The 18,873-nt window shown below is 37.6% G+C and overlaps 1 protein-coding gene across 1 annotated transcript in view; it reads left to right on the forward strand.

Annotated features, from left to right (window-relative positions):
- Nucleotides 1-375: 375 nt before the first annotated feature.
- LOC148369203 (arf-GAP with coiled-coil, ANK repeat and PH domain-containing protein 3-like) overlaps nt 376-18,873 on the forward strand; it is a 38,885-nt gene continuing 20,387 nt past the window's right edge. The window contains exons 1-4 of the mRNA XM_088331137.1: nt 376-593; nt 12,747-12,804; nt 13,655-13,774; nt 16,501-16,554. Of these exons, the coding sequence (XP_088187263.1) occupies nt 547-593; nt 12,747-12,804; nt 13,655-13,774; nt 16,501-16,554 (279 nt within the window). The 5' untranslated portion in view covers nt 376-546. The remainder of the gene's footprint in view (nt 594-12,746; nt 12,805-13,654; nt 13,775-16,500; nt 16,555-18,873) is intronic.

An 18,873-nucleotide genomic window follows, 5' to 3' on the forward strand; every position in this document is an offset into this window, starting at 1 on the left:
TGTTGCAAGAAAATAGTGAAACGGTCGACTTCACCATGCAACTTTTTCGTTCGTCCTGTCTGTCTGTTTGTCTGTCTGTCTGAACAAAATGAACAAATGTGATTAAGTATGACATTATTCAGTTTATTCACTGCGTGCAGTAAATTAGTGTGCTACGTTTGTGATTAGCCTGGTGATATGTATTCTCATCCTACCATGAAATACTGTCCAATTATAAATCCAAAACATTTTGGTCTCTAAGTTAAAATGGTGCTCCAACATTTATATCCAGCGTCCGGATAAAGCATATTAAACGCCATGTGGCAGTATGACGTCGTTAGTCGTCTGAACGATAGAGTGCTTGAATTTCAGAGCTCATTGAAAAGGACATGAACGCACCATGGTGCTAGGGTTTGTGGGCTTGCCTCCCTCATGCTTCAGTATGCGGGAGCGTTTTGGCTTAATAGGAAGTCAGTGAAGAAACGTCAGCGAGGTGAATTAAGCTGAATTAACTCCTGGACATGCTCTGTGCTTTGTGAGAGAGTATAAAGCCACTGAAACGTCAACATGACCGTGGATTTTGAAGAATGTGTCAAAGATTCGCCCCGCTTCAGGTTAGTGATGCCTTGCCCGTGGGTCCACTGTGCTAATGGGATGAAGTTTGAAACAAAACCGAACCGCATTATTCTTTCAAATTTGAACGGTCTTTGAACGCAATTGTACTTTCTGATACAGAGCTATAGTTTGAAGTGTACATATGAATTAAAGTATGAAACAAAATCAAACATCTCAAATATAATTTAACAAACAAGCGTTAATGTGTGTGTTATACAAATGTGTAAATTTTCTGACATTGAGTACATATGCTAGAAGACAAAAAATAATACTGTACTTGTTATTGTCATGTCTGTGTTTGAGGTGATGTCACTAAGAGTTTAAAAAGTTCAAATTAGTGAGGTATTAAAGAGGTTTCTGGAGAATATAGACCCCTTTCCACGTTGGTAAACAAGTGTGACGTAGCCAAGCTGCGCACGCATTGTTGAGGCAGAATGGTGGAATTCATGTCAGTTTATACCACCTGATCGACATTAATAAATGGCGGTAGTAATACAAAGTATGTGCAAGCATCAAAATGCCTACTCTTTTTTTAATGATCAAAGCAAACAACGAAAAACACTTTTGATCGGTTCTATACATGATAGCTATTCTTTTGTGTATGCTTTTTTTCTCCTCATGTACAACGCCGGTCCATATCCGGTAAGTAACAAGGAAAATACTTGTTTATTCCAGCAAGTTAAATTGATGACAATAGTGGCTCCAATGACGAGTCAAACTTACAATTCCCTAACACTTATCCTACACAAACTGGGCATTTAATAAGTCAAAACAAGATAGCCATGATAACTCACCAGATGTTTCCTCTGGGAATTGTGTTCCTAAAATTGTGATTTGTGCACCCATACACACAACAGATGGGTATGTTGTTTTGTAAATTGCAACTTTAAAAATTCAACATTAAAATCTTCCCTCGTTCTTTCCAAACCCGTACTCCTACACCTGCAGTTTTGGGTCAAAAATGAGCACGCATACTGTGGTGATCCAATGATGATGTAGGCTGGAAAGGGATCTAGAGTATTAGAGCACCTGCAACCTTCACTGCTTTGCTGGATTATTATCGTTCACTCTTGCTCACTGCCAACATGCCGAGCTTTGTTAACTCCTGTAATTCATAGTTCTGTCGGCAGGGAGTTTTCAATGTTGTTTTGGTCGTTTGAAGTACTTATTGTTCGCTAAAGTCTTAGCTGACGGGAGCCACAGAGCCTGCTTTTGATGCAAGCTTGACTCCTTTGATGTTTGAAAATTCAGTATATTTGATGTTTTTTTTTCAACGTACTTGTTAGATTTGAACTTTAGTAGACACTCAAAATAAGGCGATAAGACATCAATGGATTTTGAACATGCAAGGAGAAACAGGGGGCGTAGCTTTCAGATAAGAGAATTCCATCCCTTCCCCCAAGCCTCATCCGAGCCCCTTCTTTTTATTAAATCTTCAAGGTTACAAAATGAGGATTATCCCAAAAGGGTATGGTTATCAATAAACAGAAAATTGATTGGCCGATAGCGACAATTATGTAATAGTCAAAGCTAGTAACAACAGTGAGTCAAAAAAAGGAACTGGCATCCTTTTAAATTTCTTTTGTATTTGTCCAATATGAAAAACGAATAAATTTATCTCTACTTCTCTGTTCATGAATCATTTTGTGCTTTTCTTATTTTGTGTCTACCTTTTTGAGTTCTATTTTTCCTATCACACGAGAACTTTACAATTATAAGTCCAGTATTATGCCCTAAAATAGAAAATACATATTTCACTGAGTGGAATGCCACTTTCATACCCATCAATCCCAAGTGATTTCAAAGGGGAAAAGTCAAGTTAAGGAGTTGTTTTCAAATATTATAATATAAAGAGGCACTGCCAGGCGAAACATAGTGACAACAAAAAGCTAACTGGAAACTAACGCTGTGAAAAGGTAAAGCAACTAAAAGCTGTCATAACGGCACAGCAGCGCTTTTTCACGAGAACCTGTGACTCAAATGAAAATGCTACAAAGGCGAGCTATGAGGTTGCAATGCTGATTGCCAAGCACTGTAAACCTTTCACGGAGGGGGTATTTATCAAAGACAGTTTAAAGAATGGCAGGCTTAATTTTTGGCCCTCACACATTTTCAGCTTACTAAATACAGACTACAAAAAGCTAACTGGAAACTACTGTGAAAAGGTGAGGCAACTAAAAGCTGTTTTAATGGCACAGGAGTTTTTTTTTCACGAGACCCTGCGAGTCAACGTAAATTGCTAAAAAGGCGAGCCATGAGGTTGCGACGCTGTTTGCCAAGCACTGGTCACCAAGCATTGCAAACCTTTCACGAAGGATGAATTCATCAAAGACAGTTAAAAAAACGCTAGGCTGAAAATAGTCGTCCCTCACACATTTTTAGCTTACCAAGTCTGAAAAGTTTGGACACCCTTGCCCTCGAGGATATGCACTTTGAAAAACGAATGACTTCTGCAAGGAACTTTTTAACAGAACATCTACGATGGCCTATGAAATATGAAATCCAAAGTGACGCAGCAAACTTAACAAAGGTAGAATACAATATATATTTTTTTTTTAAGGAAAATAATTTCCACAGAACTATGAGATGAACTAGCGTATTTAGAGTAAAGAAAACACAAACAATAGAGTTAAAGTGGAAAGTGTGAGACATGCTGTGGCACACATGTCATGACTTCTGCAAGACTGAAAACTCAAGAAACAATACGCATGTTGAAAGGAACTGCACTGACACCAAGTTGTCTCTTCAAGGCAGAGTATGCCTAAGAGCAGTAACACCTGTGCAGAAGGCAGACATTGTTTGTGAGAAGGAATTCTTATTGATTTCTTATGACCGTATTGAAATGTTTTCCCCCAAAAAATCATAAAAATTGTATGGGTTAAGAAGTATGCATTTTACTTGTCTGGTTCGAACCCTTGTATCACAAACTAATTGTTGCTATCCTGCATGACCCTAAGTGCAATGTGAAAAGACCTAAACTGCTCATGTGGTGCTTGAGCAGTGCTTCATATGCATAGGACAAAAAAACAGTTTGTTTTCAACTAGTGTGTCCTAAGTGAATTTTACATCTGTTCTTTTTCTTTTTTATTATTCGGCGATCTTTTATTGAGACACCCACGAACATTTTTGAATTGCAAAAAACAAGTGCTGGGTTGCCTTTAATTGGAACAAAAGATCATTTCCAGATGGAATTCTTTCTGGCCAAGTTGTTAACCTTTTTTTTTTTTTTTATTGACGTGTTTAAGCAACTGTTACAGCTGATTGGATACCGTTGTGTTTGTGTTTGCTCTTGAACAACAGCTACTTCACACCAGAGATTGACACTTACACTATATATAATTTTTTGGAAGAGTACAAAACGGCCAAAAGTATTTATTGTTCTCTTGACCCATTATAATTGAAGAAGTAAAATACCACCTAACTCTGAACCTTTTAGTGTACTCCGTTGATTACAGCAATACTCCATTTTAACTTTTCCTTAAGAAAATAAATCACAACTTTGTGAGTATGTGGTTGTTACATGTGCTCCTCATTTGACCCATTCTGCGTTTGATTCTTTACTTCTGAATCATCAAGTCAATTACTTCTGCTATCAGGCCAATAACTGTGGTGTTGTATACTGCCGCTTTCAGTCCGATAACTATTGTCCCAAATATTTTTCACACATTCTTAGTAGCAATAAATGTGACATTTGAGTAGACCGTCTCTTAACAGTCTTAACGGGCTAACAAATTTTACTGGTACCAGGTCAAATTGGAATCAGTGAATGCATTTTGGGGTTTTCCACTCCCACCTTGGCTGTCATTTAGGCTGTATCGGCAAGCTCCCTGTGAGCTCACGAGTCACGAAAATGATTGGTCTCAGCGACTGCGCTTGTCTTTTTGTGAAACGTTTGATTAAATGTTTTCATGAATCTGCTTTGTATTTGCTCCACTTTCTAGCCATTGTTTCTGCCCATTCTCCCTCCCACCTCTTTGTTCAATCTCTCTTGTTCCGGGCTCTTGCCAGAACCAGGACCGGGGTTGGGCAAGAAATGCGTCAGCAGTCTGGAGTTTCTTAAAGTAGAGGTCAATGTGAGGGGAACACGCTGACTCTTCCTTTGCAATAGCTAAATCCTGAGTCACAAGCTAAATACCCAATATTGTAAGCAACTTTATAATACATCGAACCTTTGCAGTACGTTTCAGGTTCTGAACCAAAATCAATGACCTGATGTTGCAAAAATACAGTCAGGCAAGTATGTGCTCAGGCGATATTGAGACTTTACCATCAATTTTATAGGCTAGATCATTTTTAAATTGAGGGTCATGTAAGTAGCTAAATGTATGTGGAATTGTTTATTTATATAATTAAATATTGTAACATTTCACTATTTAGCTACATTATGGTATGGCAAAGTTGATTACAAGTGGTTTGGAAAATGTATGGAACTTATTATAGATAAAATGTACTAAAATTGTCCATATTGCAAACATTTTACTCTTTTATACTGTACATCTAAAATTATGGGCATTACTTGTAATGACTTAATATTTTTAAGATGTTAATAGGGAACAAAAATTATAAATAGTCTGCAAGTGAAAATGAATAAATGCATCTTAATTACGTTAATTATTTAAGGAATAACAAAAAATAATAAACTTGAACATAAACAGACATATACAAACGTATGTTTTAATTTTATGTTACTTAGAGCTTGGTTGTTTTTGTATTTGATAAAAATGAACACATCTTAAAACATTCTTTCACATAAACCTTTATATCTTACTAAGATCACCCAAAATACATAAAAAGAAGTTTTACAACCAAAACTGTTTAAAATCAGTAAACATTTCCCAATTCTACAAATATTTATGCTATGTTTTTCCATCTGTGTAAAACGAAGCAAAGTTGAGGAAATTCTGAATACCGTGAAACTGAAATATTCCACAAATTTGATCTAGCATAAACAAGGGGTCTTTATCCTTTTTGTGAGAGCTACTTTTTGTTATTATTTGGCGCAAAGGGTTCCCAGTTTGATATGCATTTAAATGGTAAATTGTCTGCATTTATATAGCGCTTTTCAAGTCAACGAAGACCTCCCAAAGCACTTTACAAATAACTTATTATGTTATTACTGTGTTGTTACTATATTATTACCAGTTTAATTATTAATTATTAGAAGTAGGGTTGAATAAACCCAGTCAACCTCGAAAATAATTATTTTACTAGAATATCACAATGACCCAGCACTGGTGAGCTTTTTTTCAGAACTGGTCAGTGGGATACTCAGCTGTCCTTAGAAGGCTACCTGGTGCTTGCGGGCACCACGTTGGAGATTTCTGATATATGGTTGGAAAAATATCTACCGGTAGTTCATCACATCCGTGGTTTCTCTTCAATTTCCCCTTGAAAGTGCCAGAACTGTTACAAAGACGCAAGATTCTATCCGGTTGTACTTGTCTGTGACGGTGTCACAGTGTCGCTATGCTTGATGGATTTGAGTCTGGCTGCGTTGTGTGAATGGAAGTGGTTGAGGTGGATGGAAGAGGGTGACGTCAAGGGTTCACTGATGCTGACCAAGTAGAGGAAACACCTGGAGGAAAGGTTGAAGGAAATCTGCACTTATCTTTAGGCACACGTCATCTTCTGCTTACTCTAAGAATGGATATTCATTTAATATATCATTACTTTTTTATTACTTTTAAGGACTTTTAACAGTTATGTTTAATGTTTCACAAGTTACCAACATAGAAGTAGGGAGTTTTTCTTCTTGTTTTGTTTTAAAGTGGGCAGGTTGTGATGACAATGAGACAATTATTTACTATAGTCAATTACTTAAGTATTTTTTTTAATACGCCCACTCGTGTTATTTAGTATTAAACAGTGATACAATCTGTAATTCTTCATTTCTTGCTTACAAAATCGAAAGAAATGTGTGTTGTGAGTTTTTTCCAAGTGAATCCCATAGCCTACTTTTGCATCCTTTTGAAATAAATATCATCTATTCTGCTTTTTTTTCTGTTGCTGCAAAATAGTGTGATTTTTTTTTTTTTTACATATTTGGCATTCGGGCTATTTTCTGACTGGATGACTTTGAATCTGAAATTCCCAAACCCCTAATTTTGCTCACATTTTTAAAAATTGTAAATGTTACAATACATTTTCTTCTGAATTTGTGAGAATAAATAAGGAAATGTAGCAAATTTACCCAACTGCTTTTACCAAGCAATTTCAATAAAGGCAAAGAACCTCTGTTAATTGCGCCAGATAGGGACCACAGAAAGGGAAATCTAATGGTTTAAATTTGGTTCTTTACCTGTCTGTCAATGTATGCATATGGACAAAAAACTAAAATAGAGACCCCAAAAACAAAATTAGAGACCCTTATACTGTGCTGAAAAAAATATCAGCGACATAATTCATTAATCAACTCACACATTTGACTACTCAAAAGAAAAACGGATAACTTACTAAATCAAATGTATTTTTAGTTGTGTCCGATCCAACGTTTGGTTTTGGACATCTGTTTAATATCAGCCCAAAAAATAACAGTATCAGATTTTCTTGAATTACATCCAAAATCTCCGATGTTAGTGCTTTATAAGATGTAGTTCATTCCAATTTTTATCTGTTCCCTTCTATCCAACAGTGCCTGAATGTAGGATGCAGAGACAAACTATTTGTGTGAGGGAATTAACATTATGTTAGCCAGTATTTAAAAGAAGCAGGACGAGATTCAGGTTGAGAATGTTAGCCAGAATCGACTTCCATCGATCCATCCATTAACTGCATGTTGATCCTCAGTAGGGTCACGGGTGTGCTTAAAGTCCTCGCAGCTGTCTTCAGGCAGTGGGTAGGGGACACCCTGAACTGGTTGCCAGCCAGTCGCAGGGCACACGGGGACAGACAGCTCACTTGCTCATTCACACCTAGGGACAATTTGGACCGACCAATTAACCTGACATGCATGTTTTTTGAATTTGGGAGGAAACCAGAGTGCCCAGAGGAAACCCATTCAAGCATGGGCTGAACATACAAACTCCGCACAGGAAGGCTGGAAGCTGGATTTGATCCCATGACCTCAGAACTGTGCCACTGATGCACTAACCACTTAGCTGCCTAATGCCAAAGAATAGACTTAAGGAACTAAATTGTCATAATTCACACTAGCTTTTGCCTAAGTCGAATTTGGAAGGGAAAATAACTAAACAAGCTCCTAAAATAGATGCTGATATCTGCTTGAAAAATATCAATATCAGAAATTTTTCTGGGTGGCAATATTGGTATTTTATTGAAAGTGGGACATATTTTGAATATCATTTTCATTAGCTCTAGGGAAGTTGGAAAATCTCCAATAAATAAAAAAAATCAATAATTATCTCAAATGGCAATTTTGTTTTAGTTCAGTCATATACCTCCCAGTTCCAGTTTGTTTACTCTTTTACACTGTACATCTAAAATTATGGGCATTACTTGTAATGACTTAACATCTTAACTTATCTTTATGTACAGTGTGTCACAAACGTGAGTACACCCCTTATATTTCTGCAGCGATTTTATTATAGTGTTTGGTATAACACTGAAGAAACCTCTCTTTGAGAGAATGAAAGGTAGTCTGTAAAGCTTTTATAGCAGTGTAAATGTATTTTAACCCGTTCAAAAACTCAAAAGATAGCCATCAATACCAATACCCCAAGGTGAAAGTTCCAGAAGTGTTGGGTCTGAGTACGGTACTTCCAGGCTTAGCCCTACCTCTTCAATCTCTGCAGCTATGCTGACAGCACTCCTGCGCCTAGCTTTCTTAAGATAGCATTTGGATTAGGATGTGCACGTTTACTCAGCTTTTTGGACATCCAACACAAGCCCTGTTGTGAGTGCATCCTGATTTTTTTAAAACGATGTAAGATTTTGGCCACTGTACAAAAGAACACAAAGCTCTGTTGTTGTTTTTTGCAGCTCAACTCCATTGTATCTTCTTGTAGCCCTGGCCAGGGTTATGTAGTGCCAAAATTCTACTTTTAAGGTCTCCAGAAAGTTCCTTGCTACAGTGTGCCATTTTGGGAGTTTCAGTGACCATTTGACAGATTATGAGAGCTGTACTACAAATTCAACAGTGTACTGCAGCTTAACTTCAGGGTGTTGGCAATAATTGTGCAGCTCTATGTAGTGCCGCCATCCATTTTTCTAAAGGTCCACAGAGAGTTCCTTGCTATGGTGTGCCATCTTGGGAGTTTCAATGACCAGTATGACATAGTGTACAACAAATTGAACAAATTGAACTGCTCCCTATTTATACCTGAGACCTAGTAACAACAATAACATGTCACATCGTAGTTTGGAGGGGAAATGACAAGCAGTGCTTTGTTTGGACATATATTTGTGTATTGTCTTTGGGGTGTAATCACTTTTGTCGCCTGGGGTTGAGTTATTGATGGCTATATTTTGAGTTCTTTTGAGGGGCAAAATACATTTATTGCGCTATGTAGGCTTTTGGCCTAGAGAGGGATTGGCGCCACCAGGCTGTACTTTCCCAAGACACACCATAGAAAATGGTGCCCCTAACGACCCCAATGGTTAAGGGACCCAACTAACCAACCAACCATATAAGTTTTTCACAGATGTATTTTCATTGTGTCAAAGCATTGTTTCTTCAGTGTTGTTCTATTGTCTATCTACATTATTAGGTTGACTTAAACTCGACCAAATTGACATTTCCTAACAGTTGTGTGTCTCAACTGATTAAATAACTTAACCAAGTCAATATTGAGTATTACTTGGACTTTTCAAGACTTTTGCCACACTTTTATGTTTTGTGTCCTAGAAGGGCAAATTTACATTGTACCCATCACCTCAAAACTGGGGGTGGGAGACCGGTGCAAAATGAGCCATTTCAAGCACTATAATATTCAATCAAAAAGAAAGAAGTTGGGATTCATTAGTATTCATCTTGCCATTATAGTTTTCCTTCCATACTTTTCTTTTTCAGCTCACATGTTATCTGGAAACTTTTTGTATCAAGTTAAAAACGCAATGGAATAGCAATAATAATACAACAATATAGTACAACATGCGAAATAATGCAAGTGACGTTAACAAAAATCTCCATGGACGATCAAAACACTTTTTTTTTCCATCGCTGTTGTCTCTTCACTCTGGGATTTGCCTTTGCCTGTACAATAAAGCTGCTGGCTTTTGCGAACATGTGGAGATGGTCAAAGATCCAGCCCACCGGTTGTCAGCAGAAAATATGCTGTTTGTTATTTTTAATTCTCAGAGTGTCTTGACCATAGCATGCCAGAGACATCAGGAAACATTTTAAACTGTGAGGGCAAAAGGCAAAATAATGTCTCTTGTAAAACCTCTCTGGGGTCATTGGTTTTTGAAAAAAAGAGAAAGCACAACCTTATTGATTTTCCTCTGTTGCAGCCAAGATTCCTCTTTCTGTACACTTTGGATTCCCGACAGTGCTGGGAGGAAAGCCACGTTGCACAAATTTTATGTTTTATTTGAGTGTTTCCCTGGAAGAATGTTCTTATTTACAAGACAGGAACTAGCAGCATATATTAAACGTATTAGATGATTTGTGCTTCGCCACCACTTGGGTCTGTCTAATTCCAACATGTGAGTAAAATATGCACGTGATGAAATGCCTAATTTGAGGCAAAATCTGCAATTTTACCAAAACAATTTTCAAAACCTGCCTATCCAAACTTTTCAAAAATTTTGTTTGTGTGTGAATTAATCTATTGACTGTGACACACTCAATGCGGTCAATCGTCCCATGGTCAGCTCTTGACTCCATCATGAACTTCTGTGGCCCACTTAATCATGGTTGCCAAGACAACAGACCCTCCGGGAACCATGGGCATCCATTATGGTAATGGGTGCTCAGTGTTGGGTGGCTTATAGGGTATAGTGGCCAGCTACCCTCAGGTGGGTGAATATTACCAGCTGAGCCATGAAGTGGTACAGATGGATCAACAAGAAGGGCTGTTAACTTGTGTTTTTGCTATTGTGGAGTAATGTGGGAACTTATGTATAAAAGTTCTAGGAAAACCTCTCCTTCAACTAGTCGTTACAGTACAGTGCTGTGAAAAGGAAATTGCGCCCTTCTTTATTTCTGTGTTTTTTGCATATTTATGACTCCAAAAGGTTTCAGATCATCAAACCAGTATAACATCACACAAAGACGACCCAAGAAAATACAAAATGCTGTTTTGAAATGTTGATTTCATTTATTAAGGCACACACAAAAAAAAAACCTATCTGGCCCTATGTGAAAAGGTAATTGCCCGAAAGCAGCCCCAGACCATCACACTGCCATCACCATGCTTTACTTTTGTCATCATGTCCTTTTTTTCTATTGTTGTGCCATTTTTACACCAGGAGTAATAGGCTGCTCTGAGACAAAGTTAAGAGTCCGGTGGGGTGGTTAGGACATTCAATTTGTAATTATATCCGGTAGGTTAATCATTCTGGGATGTCAGCACAGTTCCTTGACCTTACATAGTTGAGTAGAACATACAGAGCCCTTAAGTGTATATGTATTTTCATCTAAATGCAAGTAGTGTCAGGTTGACTGGATCCACATAGTGTGCGATGGAGGGATTGATGATTTCCATTTTATTAGGCTCAAACCCTCTGCTACTATTGTAATGAAGGCTTAGATGTTTTGTGTGGCCTTAGGTAATTTTAACGTGATTGAGGAAGTTCCAAATAAAGCTCTCATATGATCTGGTTTTATAGGAGAGCCGCATATTTTTGAAATGGTTTGAAAAATCTCCTTCCAGAAGGTATCCAAGGAAGAACATGACCAGAATATTTGGGTGTGATTGGGTGGGGATTGATGACAGCGTGCACAGTTGGATTTAACATTCTCAAAAATGCTTTTTTCCACCTTTTCTTTTTTTTTTTTTCTTTTTTTTTTATATATATATATTTTTTTACAAGAAAATTTGTGTTTGTCACAGGTTTTACACATTATATTGTTCTTAGAGAGTGACGGAGAATAATGTGAAAATAATAATTTCTCAGAAACTGTAAAACACTGTATATATTGTGATTCAATGATGTGGTCATTGTTTGTTGCAACATGACTGAAAAAGGAAAAAAAACAACAACAGAGCTTTGTGTTCTTTTGTAACAGCAGTAGTTTTCGCCTGGTAACTCTGCCATGAATGCCATTTTTGGCCAGTGTCTTTCTTAAAGTGGAGTCATGCACACTGACCTTAACTGGGCTGCATTGCTGCCTAAGGACCTGGACAACTTGCCGTGGTTATCAGAATAACGGATTCTGGTGTTAACCAGATGATCCTGAAAGAAAACGTCTGGCCATCAGTTGGTGCCCTCAAACGCTCATCGATCATTCAGTAGGACAATGTTTCGAAATACAGTACTAGAAAGTCCACCTCTGAACGGCTTCAAAAAACAAAGGTTGTGAAGGTTCTCGAGTGGCCAGGTCAAAGTCTAGGTTTAAATCCAATTGAGTTGCTGTGGTGTTGTATTAAAAGGGCATTTTATGTTAAAAAAAAAACCTCCAATATGGCAAATATGAAAGATTTTGCAAAGAGTGGACCAAAAATCCTTCACAGTGTTGTGAAAGACTCCTTACGAATTATCGTAAACATTGGATTTCTGTCATGGTTGCCAAAAGTGGCTCAATTCGATATTAGGTTCAGAGGGCAATTACATTTTCATCTAGGCCATATAGGTTTTGATTTTTTTGTGTGCCTTAACAAATGGACATTTCAAAACAAAATTTTGTAGTTCCTTTGGTTGTCTCTGTGTGATATTAAAATTGGTTTGATGATTTGAAACCTTTGTGAGTGATAAAAAAACAAGGAAATCAGAAAGGGGGCAATTACTTTTTCACGGCACTCTAATATCATACTATGGTATTCGCAAACTTTGCCCACAGATAATCTCCATAATCACATTGTATGCAAACACAATTTAGTACCTGTGAGTTAGGATTTAGAAGCACAAAGTTGATTGCTAATATCAGCTCATAGATTGCTATAGCTCTTAAGTATGTGCTCTCGTTTTGAAATTATTTTGAAAAAATATGCTCAACAATGTTTCACATACTCTGCTCAGTTTTTGACTTTACAATGCATTAACTTTATTTGATGAAATCTAATAAAGTTATTTGTCTTGTTTATGTGTTTTAGGGCAAATATTGAGGAAGTGGAGACTGATGTTGTGGAGATTGAAGGAAAGCTGGACAAGGTACAAACATTGCTTTATTCTTTGTCTTTAAAACATAAAGCTAATTCACTTGTCTCCCATCAAAACACACAAAAAAATTGTCATTCGTAGAAATAATCCGCGAGGCTAATGCTTTTCCAACAATAAATTAGGTCTTTGAACGTCTCAAGAATTCATGCCTGGAAAAAGTATGCCACTTCTGTTATGATCCAGAAGGATAGAGTCCATTTTTATTTAAGTCAAGATTGGTGATCTAAAGCGTTTTCGTTACCGCCTGTGGGCACAGTGTTGTGAAAAGCTATATGTATCAGCATCAAACAGATCACTCTATATAGTCATCTTAATTCATTCAGTTGAACTAAACGTCATGAAAATTCCACCCTCAAGGAACATTTGACTTGGCAACATTAAATCTGTAGACATATCTATCACAAGGAGACACACAAAAAGCCATGCTATAAAAGACAGGAAGTGTGTTATTTTGGTATGTGAAAGCTATTTTGGGCGCTCTTTAACCATTTCTTGGTATTTTCCTACCCCTTTGTCACGTCTCAATTTATGTCAAAAAATGGGTCACCATAATTTCCAAAACAATAAGGGTTTTTCCTTCATTGCCTGAGGGCATAGCATGGCATTGCCGTAAACTTTAATAACTGGCCTTTTAACACTAAACCTTAAGGTCAGCTCAAAAAATGTCCTGAAAAGAAAACGAGCCCCCAAAGCAGATTTTACATGAAAAATCTTTGTCATCAAACGCAGACAATAATTCTCCTGTCTTGCTTTATTTACTAAGGTTGTTAACCTTGTGGGTTGAAATGGGCTTAAGTTACAGAAACCATATCATCTAGCTATCTTATTTTTGTCCACACAGTTGGTGAAGCTCTGCGGTGGCATGATTGATGCCGGGAAGGCTTACATCAGTGCCAACAAGCTTTTCATCAATGGCATCCGTGATCTGTCGCAGCAGTGCAAGAAGGATGAAATGATCTCGGTGAGATTTGCTGGAAGTTAACCAACATTGATTATTTGCTATGACCGGATATTGGGGCGCTCAGCGTATTGGGAAACCACTTTGCCTCTAAAACATTTCCTTTTTTCTGTGAGCTCACTGTTTCTGATACATCATCATTTCCCCCTTTTTCTCTTTTCTTTTGTGCCTGCATGAGTGTGCGTTCTCTTCAGTATATATCTTCATTGAACTTTTACCATTCCTCGCAGATATTTTGCTCATTAGCAGCCTCAAATAGTCAGGAAACAATAAGAGTTGACAGATAGATGTAGCAGTGTCAAACTCTAAGACTCGATCCCTGTCTATCAGCCGAGATGCCCCGGCCACTCCGCGGTCATCGGAAAAATAGAGGCAGGGAGGGCCCAGTAGAGGCAGGGGGGACCGCAACTGGAAAATAGATGTAGCATTCTGTTATGCTCACTCGCACTGTAGATTGGTGGTGGGCTGATGTCAGAAACAACCGGTGATTTTTTTTTTAATGCACAACAGCTGAAAAGATTGGGCGGTTCACTCACCGAGGTGACTGGTGATTGGTGGCATGAGTTGTCAGCACATTCGGGTCAGACATTAAACCGCAAAAGTAAGGCGGATAGCAAATCACAATCACAAGTGCCGTGTGTGAGACACCACTGATAGATGAAATCCATTTTATGCGGCTTCCGTAGGGTATTTATGCTGCTACTTTTTTATTTGATACGATAGTTTTCTGGTGCCATTTGTTTTGCAAACCTGTGGACCGTGTCCTGATGGCCACTTCCTTGTATTTGTATTTTTTTATTATTATTATTCAGCCAGTATCAACCATCAACATGATATCTACCGGAAATCATTTTGTCACGCGAAGCTATCGACGTGACTTGTCGCCTTCGATCGGCGCCGGGTTTTTAGACCCAACTGCTGAGGTTGGGAGTCATTAGGTGACTAAACCCCCCAATTCCAACCCTTAAGGGAAGGCTATGTTGTAAGTCTTAGGTATGACTCGGCCGAGGCTTGAACCAGCGACCTCCCAGTCTCGGAGCGGGCGCCCTACCTACTAGGCTACCGAGCTGGTTGTTTGAAGTGATGTATTTTGGGAAATGTAGTGTTAAAGGCCAATCATATTAATGTGTTCTTTATACTGGTCCTGAATTAATGCTTAATGAATACATAGCTTATATATTTTATGTCTATACGGATGTATGGATTTATTTTGCATTCATTAACACTTAATCATTTATATGTTATATACAAATAACAAAACAGCATTACATTGATCTCTGTCTATTGGGTTATAACCTACCTAACTACCTATCAAATACGGAAAAGGGAATAAATGAATTAACCCATTGGAAACATTTTGAGTCCTTACCTACTGCTTGGGCATTTGGGACCGTTTTTGACAGGAGGAAAAAACAAAGCCAAACACATATAGTTAACTGTGTTGCAGATGATCTGGAAAGTTTTTGATGTGCTCGTCTAATAGTGGGTCTGTTGATATGAGTTCTAATAATATTTAACAATTTATTAAGATTCAAAATCTGTTTACTTTTCTAGTTCACTGATAAAGTTAAAACTTATAACTTATATATGTTGGCAGAATTAAACAAATAAAAACAAGCATTAAGGTAAATACAATTTATTAGCATTGGTGATGGCCCAACCACCACTCGCCCCGGCTGGGCTCCCGGCCACACTGCCCCGAGTCTCCGGCCACACTGCCCGCCCCCGTGTGTCTAGTTAACTTCTTTCACACAGGAAACAGATAAATACACCGGAAATGCGACTTCAAAATAAAAGAGTACAAAACTGATAAACATACAAGAGATGCAATTAGACTGATTATTGAACCGTTACTTCATGTGTGTGTGGGGGTGAAAGATTGTTTTTATATGTAGGAATATAAAAACAAGTTATATTCACACAGTGAATTCTGAGAAATGTTACAACCAACCTATCATTCACTAGGACTGTTATTTTGAGTGAAAGTGAGGGCTACCAGAATTAATTGTGTTTGTTCAGGCAGTATATCAGTTGTCAATAAATCACAGAGTATACAAAGTTTGGGACAAATGGTTATCTTGCAATCCAAAATACATTGTTTCTAAAACTTTTGATCCCGAATACTCGACTTGTTTACACAGCCCTAAAGTGTGATAATGCAGTATTTTGTAAAATGTGCAGACAGATGTCTGTGTTGGATAATCCCCTTTTCTTCATAATATATTGACTAACATGTATTCTACACAGTTCTGCTTGCCTTTTGTCTTTAACATTATTAGAGCTCTTAAAGATGTCTGCTCTTCAACAGCTAACTTCAGACATGTTCTTAGATACTCGCTAATAGCAAAGTATAGTAATCTCCTAATTGAAGGATGGCCAGGACTCCAATCAATTTTTGCATAAAAAACATGTTTACATAATATTGCTTATTATTTTAAACGTGGAATGTTGTCAAAGAAAAAACAGCAAACAAAAATACCCTAAAAACAAAGCGTGTGTTTGTTGTGTGCATGCGTGTACTCATTGTTCATTTTGGTGGTTACTTTTAATGTGGTCCTCACAAAACAATGAATCATTTCTTTTTATAGTTGTTACAGAGTCACACTTCCTCTGCCAGTTGATCTCTCATTTGTCTTTTGCTGCGTTGTTTATTTTCAAACCAACTGCATGTTTTCTATAGTCCCATCATGTTTTTCTCACCCCTTTTCCTTTCTTTCAATTCTCGTCAGGAATGCCTGGAAAAGTGCAGTGAAAGTCTTCAGGAAATCATCAACTACCACATAGTAAGCCCTACCAAAAGTAATTCATATGTGAACTCTTTCTTTGGCATTTTTGTGATTCTTATAGTCCATAAATATTTTGCATTTTTCCCCATTTTTCTATAACACCGGTAGTCCTCATAATTCCAAATGTTTTACTATGAAATGTTTAAAGATACCAACAAGGTCTGTCTGAAGCCCATAAATGTCATAAACTGCTGTACTTTGCTTGCATATTTTTAAGTACATGCTATCCCATACATCACAGTACTTTACTGTGGCCAGATAAATTTTAGAAGCAGCAGCCCCCTGCAATTTGAGTTTTGGGGACATATATGTCTACATAATATACTGTAACATAGTATCGTGATGTCTTTCATTTTACTGTTATAGACTTGATAGGTATTTAGGAAAATGTTAGTGTATAGTTTTCAAACAAAAATCGTGATTTGTAATGTTAATAGTCATATAAACAATTTTGACTTAATTACATCTTCTGAGAACTTAATTTGTTTGTGAATGACTCATCTGCTAGAAACAAAATCAACATTAAAAATATATTGCTTTGGTAGATTTTTTTTTAATTATGTTTGGTTTTGTTTTCCCTTTATTTTAACTTGCATCCATAACATAAAGATAATACTTAAATTACATTGATTTTTTAAAAAATGGTTTTTAAAGTGTTATTGTATTTCAATATTAAAATGATCCCCCATATAAAATAATTTCGATCATTTTAATGATTAGTTTTCTTATTTTACTGGAAACATAAGTACAAAATAAAGAACAATAAGAATATTAAAGTATATTTTTTTAAGTGTACCAGTTATATGTCTTAAGCATGTCTATAGTTTGCAAGAGTATTTGGCAGAGGTGTAGAGCTGATGGACAACAGTAGAACAGTGTGGGAGGTAAGTCAGTTGTTGTTTGCAGATGACAGCACTTGTGGCTGATTCTGAGGAAACATTGGAAGGTTGGTAATGGAGTTTGGAAGAGTGTGTGATAGGCGTAAGTTATGTGTGAATGTTGGGAAGAATAAGGTGATGAAGTGTTCACGTGATGGAGTGGGCATGGCGTTAGAAATAAGGTTGATTGACGTGGATGGATGGTGTTATGAGTGCACTGGAGGAAAGAGGTCTAAATATAATGTAAGCTCGAACTCTTGTTGGTGATAGGAATGAGTGGAGAGGTGTTGTGAAAGGATAGTAGGATGTTTGGACGCGTTCCAAGGAATGGGCAGGGCACCGTATGATGCGGCAGGGGTAAACCAGTGAAAGCTGTTGGGCCCTGCTGTTGAACAGAAGTGTGTTGTGTCACCCTTACCCAAGTGTCAAGTCAAGTCAAGTCATCTTTATTTGTATAGCCCTAAATCACGAAGAGTCTCAAAGGGCCTCACAGTATATTACAAGACTATTAAGTGACATGGCTGCTGTCTTGTGTCCCGTTTCATCTGGAGGGACGAAAGCATGACCGACGTGTTTAACATGTGGTTGTTTGGGCATTTGGGTTGGCCATGGTCCAAAACCTTTTGTGTGATTTTTTTTGCTACTTTTTCCCCTTTTTATTTTCTTTGTTTTTTGCATGTGTTTGTCTTGCTGTCGGTCACCCCTCTCGAGGGATATGACCAGGGTAGATAGATAGATAGATGGATGTATGTAGTTGACTTCTTACGATATACCTCAAGGAACCAGAATAATCAAATATTTTGCCATGCCTCGTTGTTTCTCCTTCTACTCCACATCATGCTTACTCAATTGAGAACTGGGTTGTCTAAATAAATTGAAGCAAATCATTGAAGGGGGAACAAACACAACTTATTTTCATTAAAACTAATGAAACTGTAAATCAAATTTTGTTGACGGCATGATTTTAAGGCCATATCACTAAGGCCAAGCCATCCCTTTTTTGCCAGCATCAAGTCACTAGTGGTTGACTTTTAGTGGCTTGCGGTGACGTTGGGACGCCGTTGTAGCCACAGGTTTATTTCCGCTGCTCCACTGCAGTTACTTCAGTGGGACAAACATGTGCCCATAATTATTTTAAAGATAACGTTAACTCTGAGTCACCTTCACCTATTTTTAAACACAGTCTTTGTGGTTGGCTTAGGCTCAATATAAAATCTTATATGAAATCTTGACTCAGCTCATGTTTCTCCAAATGTCCGGCCTTTTCCTGCATGTCCTCCACTCTTTCCTGCCCGCCCAGATGACCTATTTAGCGGAAATGCTAAAGGAATCTCAAAGCATGTGCTCCCAGTGTGAAATGGAAGTCTTTTGGATTCAAAGAATCTAAGAAAAGGCGGTGTTATTGTGTGCACACAAAAAAGGCCGCATTCCTCCTTCA

The sequence above is a fragment of the Urocampus carinirostris genome, chromosome 3 (assembly GCF_059441175.1).
Source record: "Urocampus carinirostris isolate Australia breed hairy pipefish chromosome 3, RoL_Ucar_1.0, whole genome shotgun sequence".
In the NCBI taxonomy this organism is placed as follows: Eukaryota; Metazoa; Chordata; class Actinopteri; order Syngnathiformes; family Syngnathidae; genus Urocampus; species Urocampus carinirostris.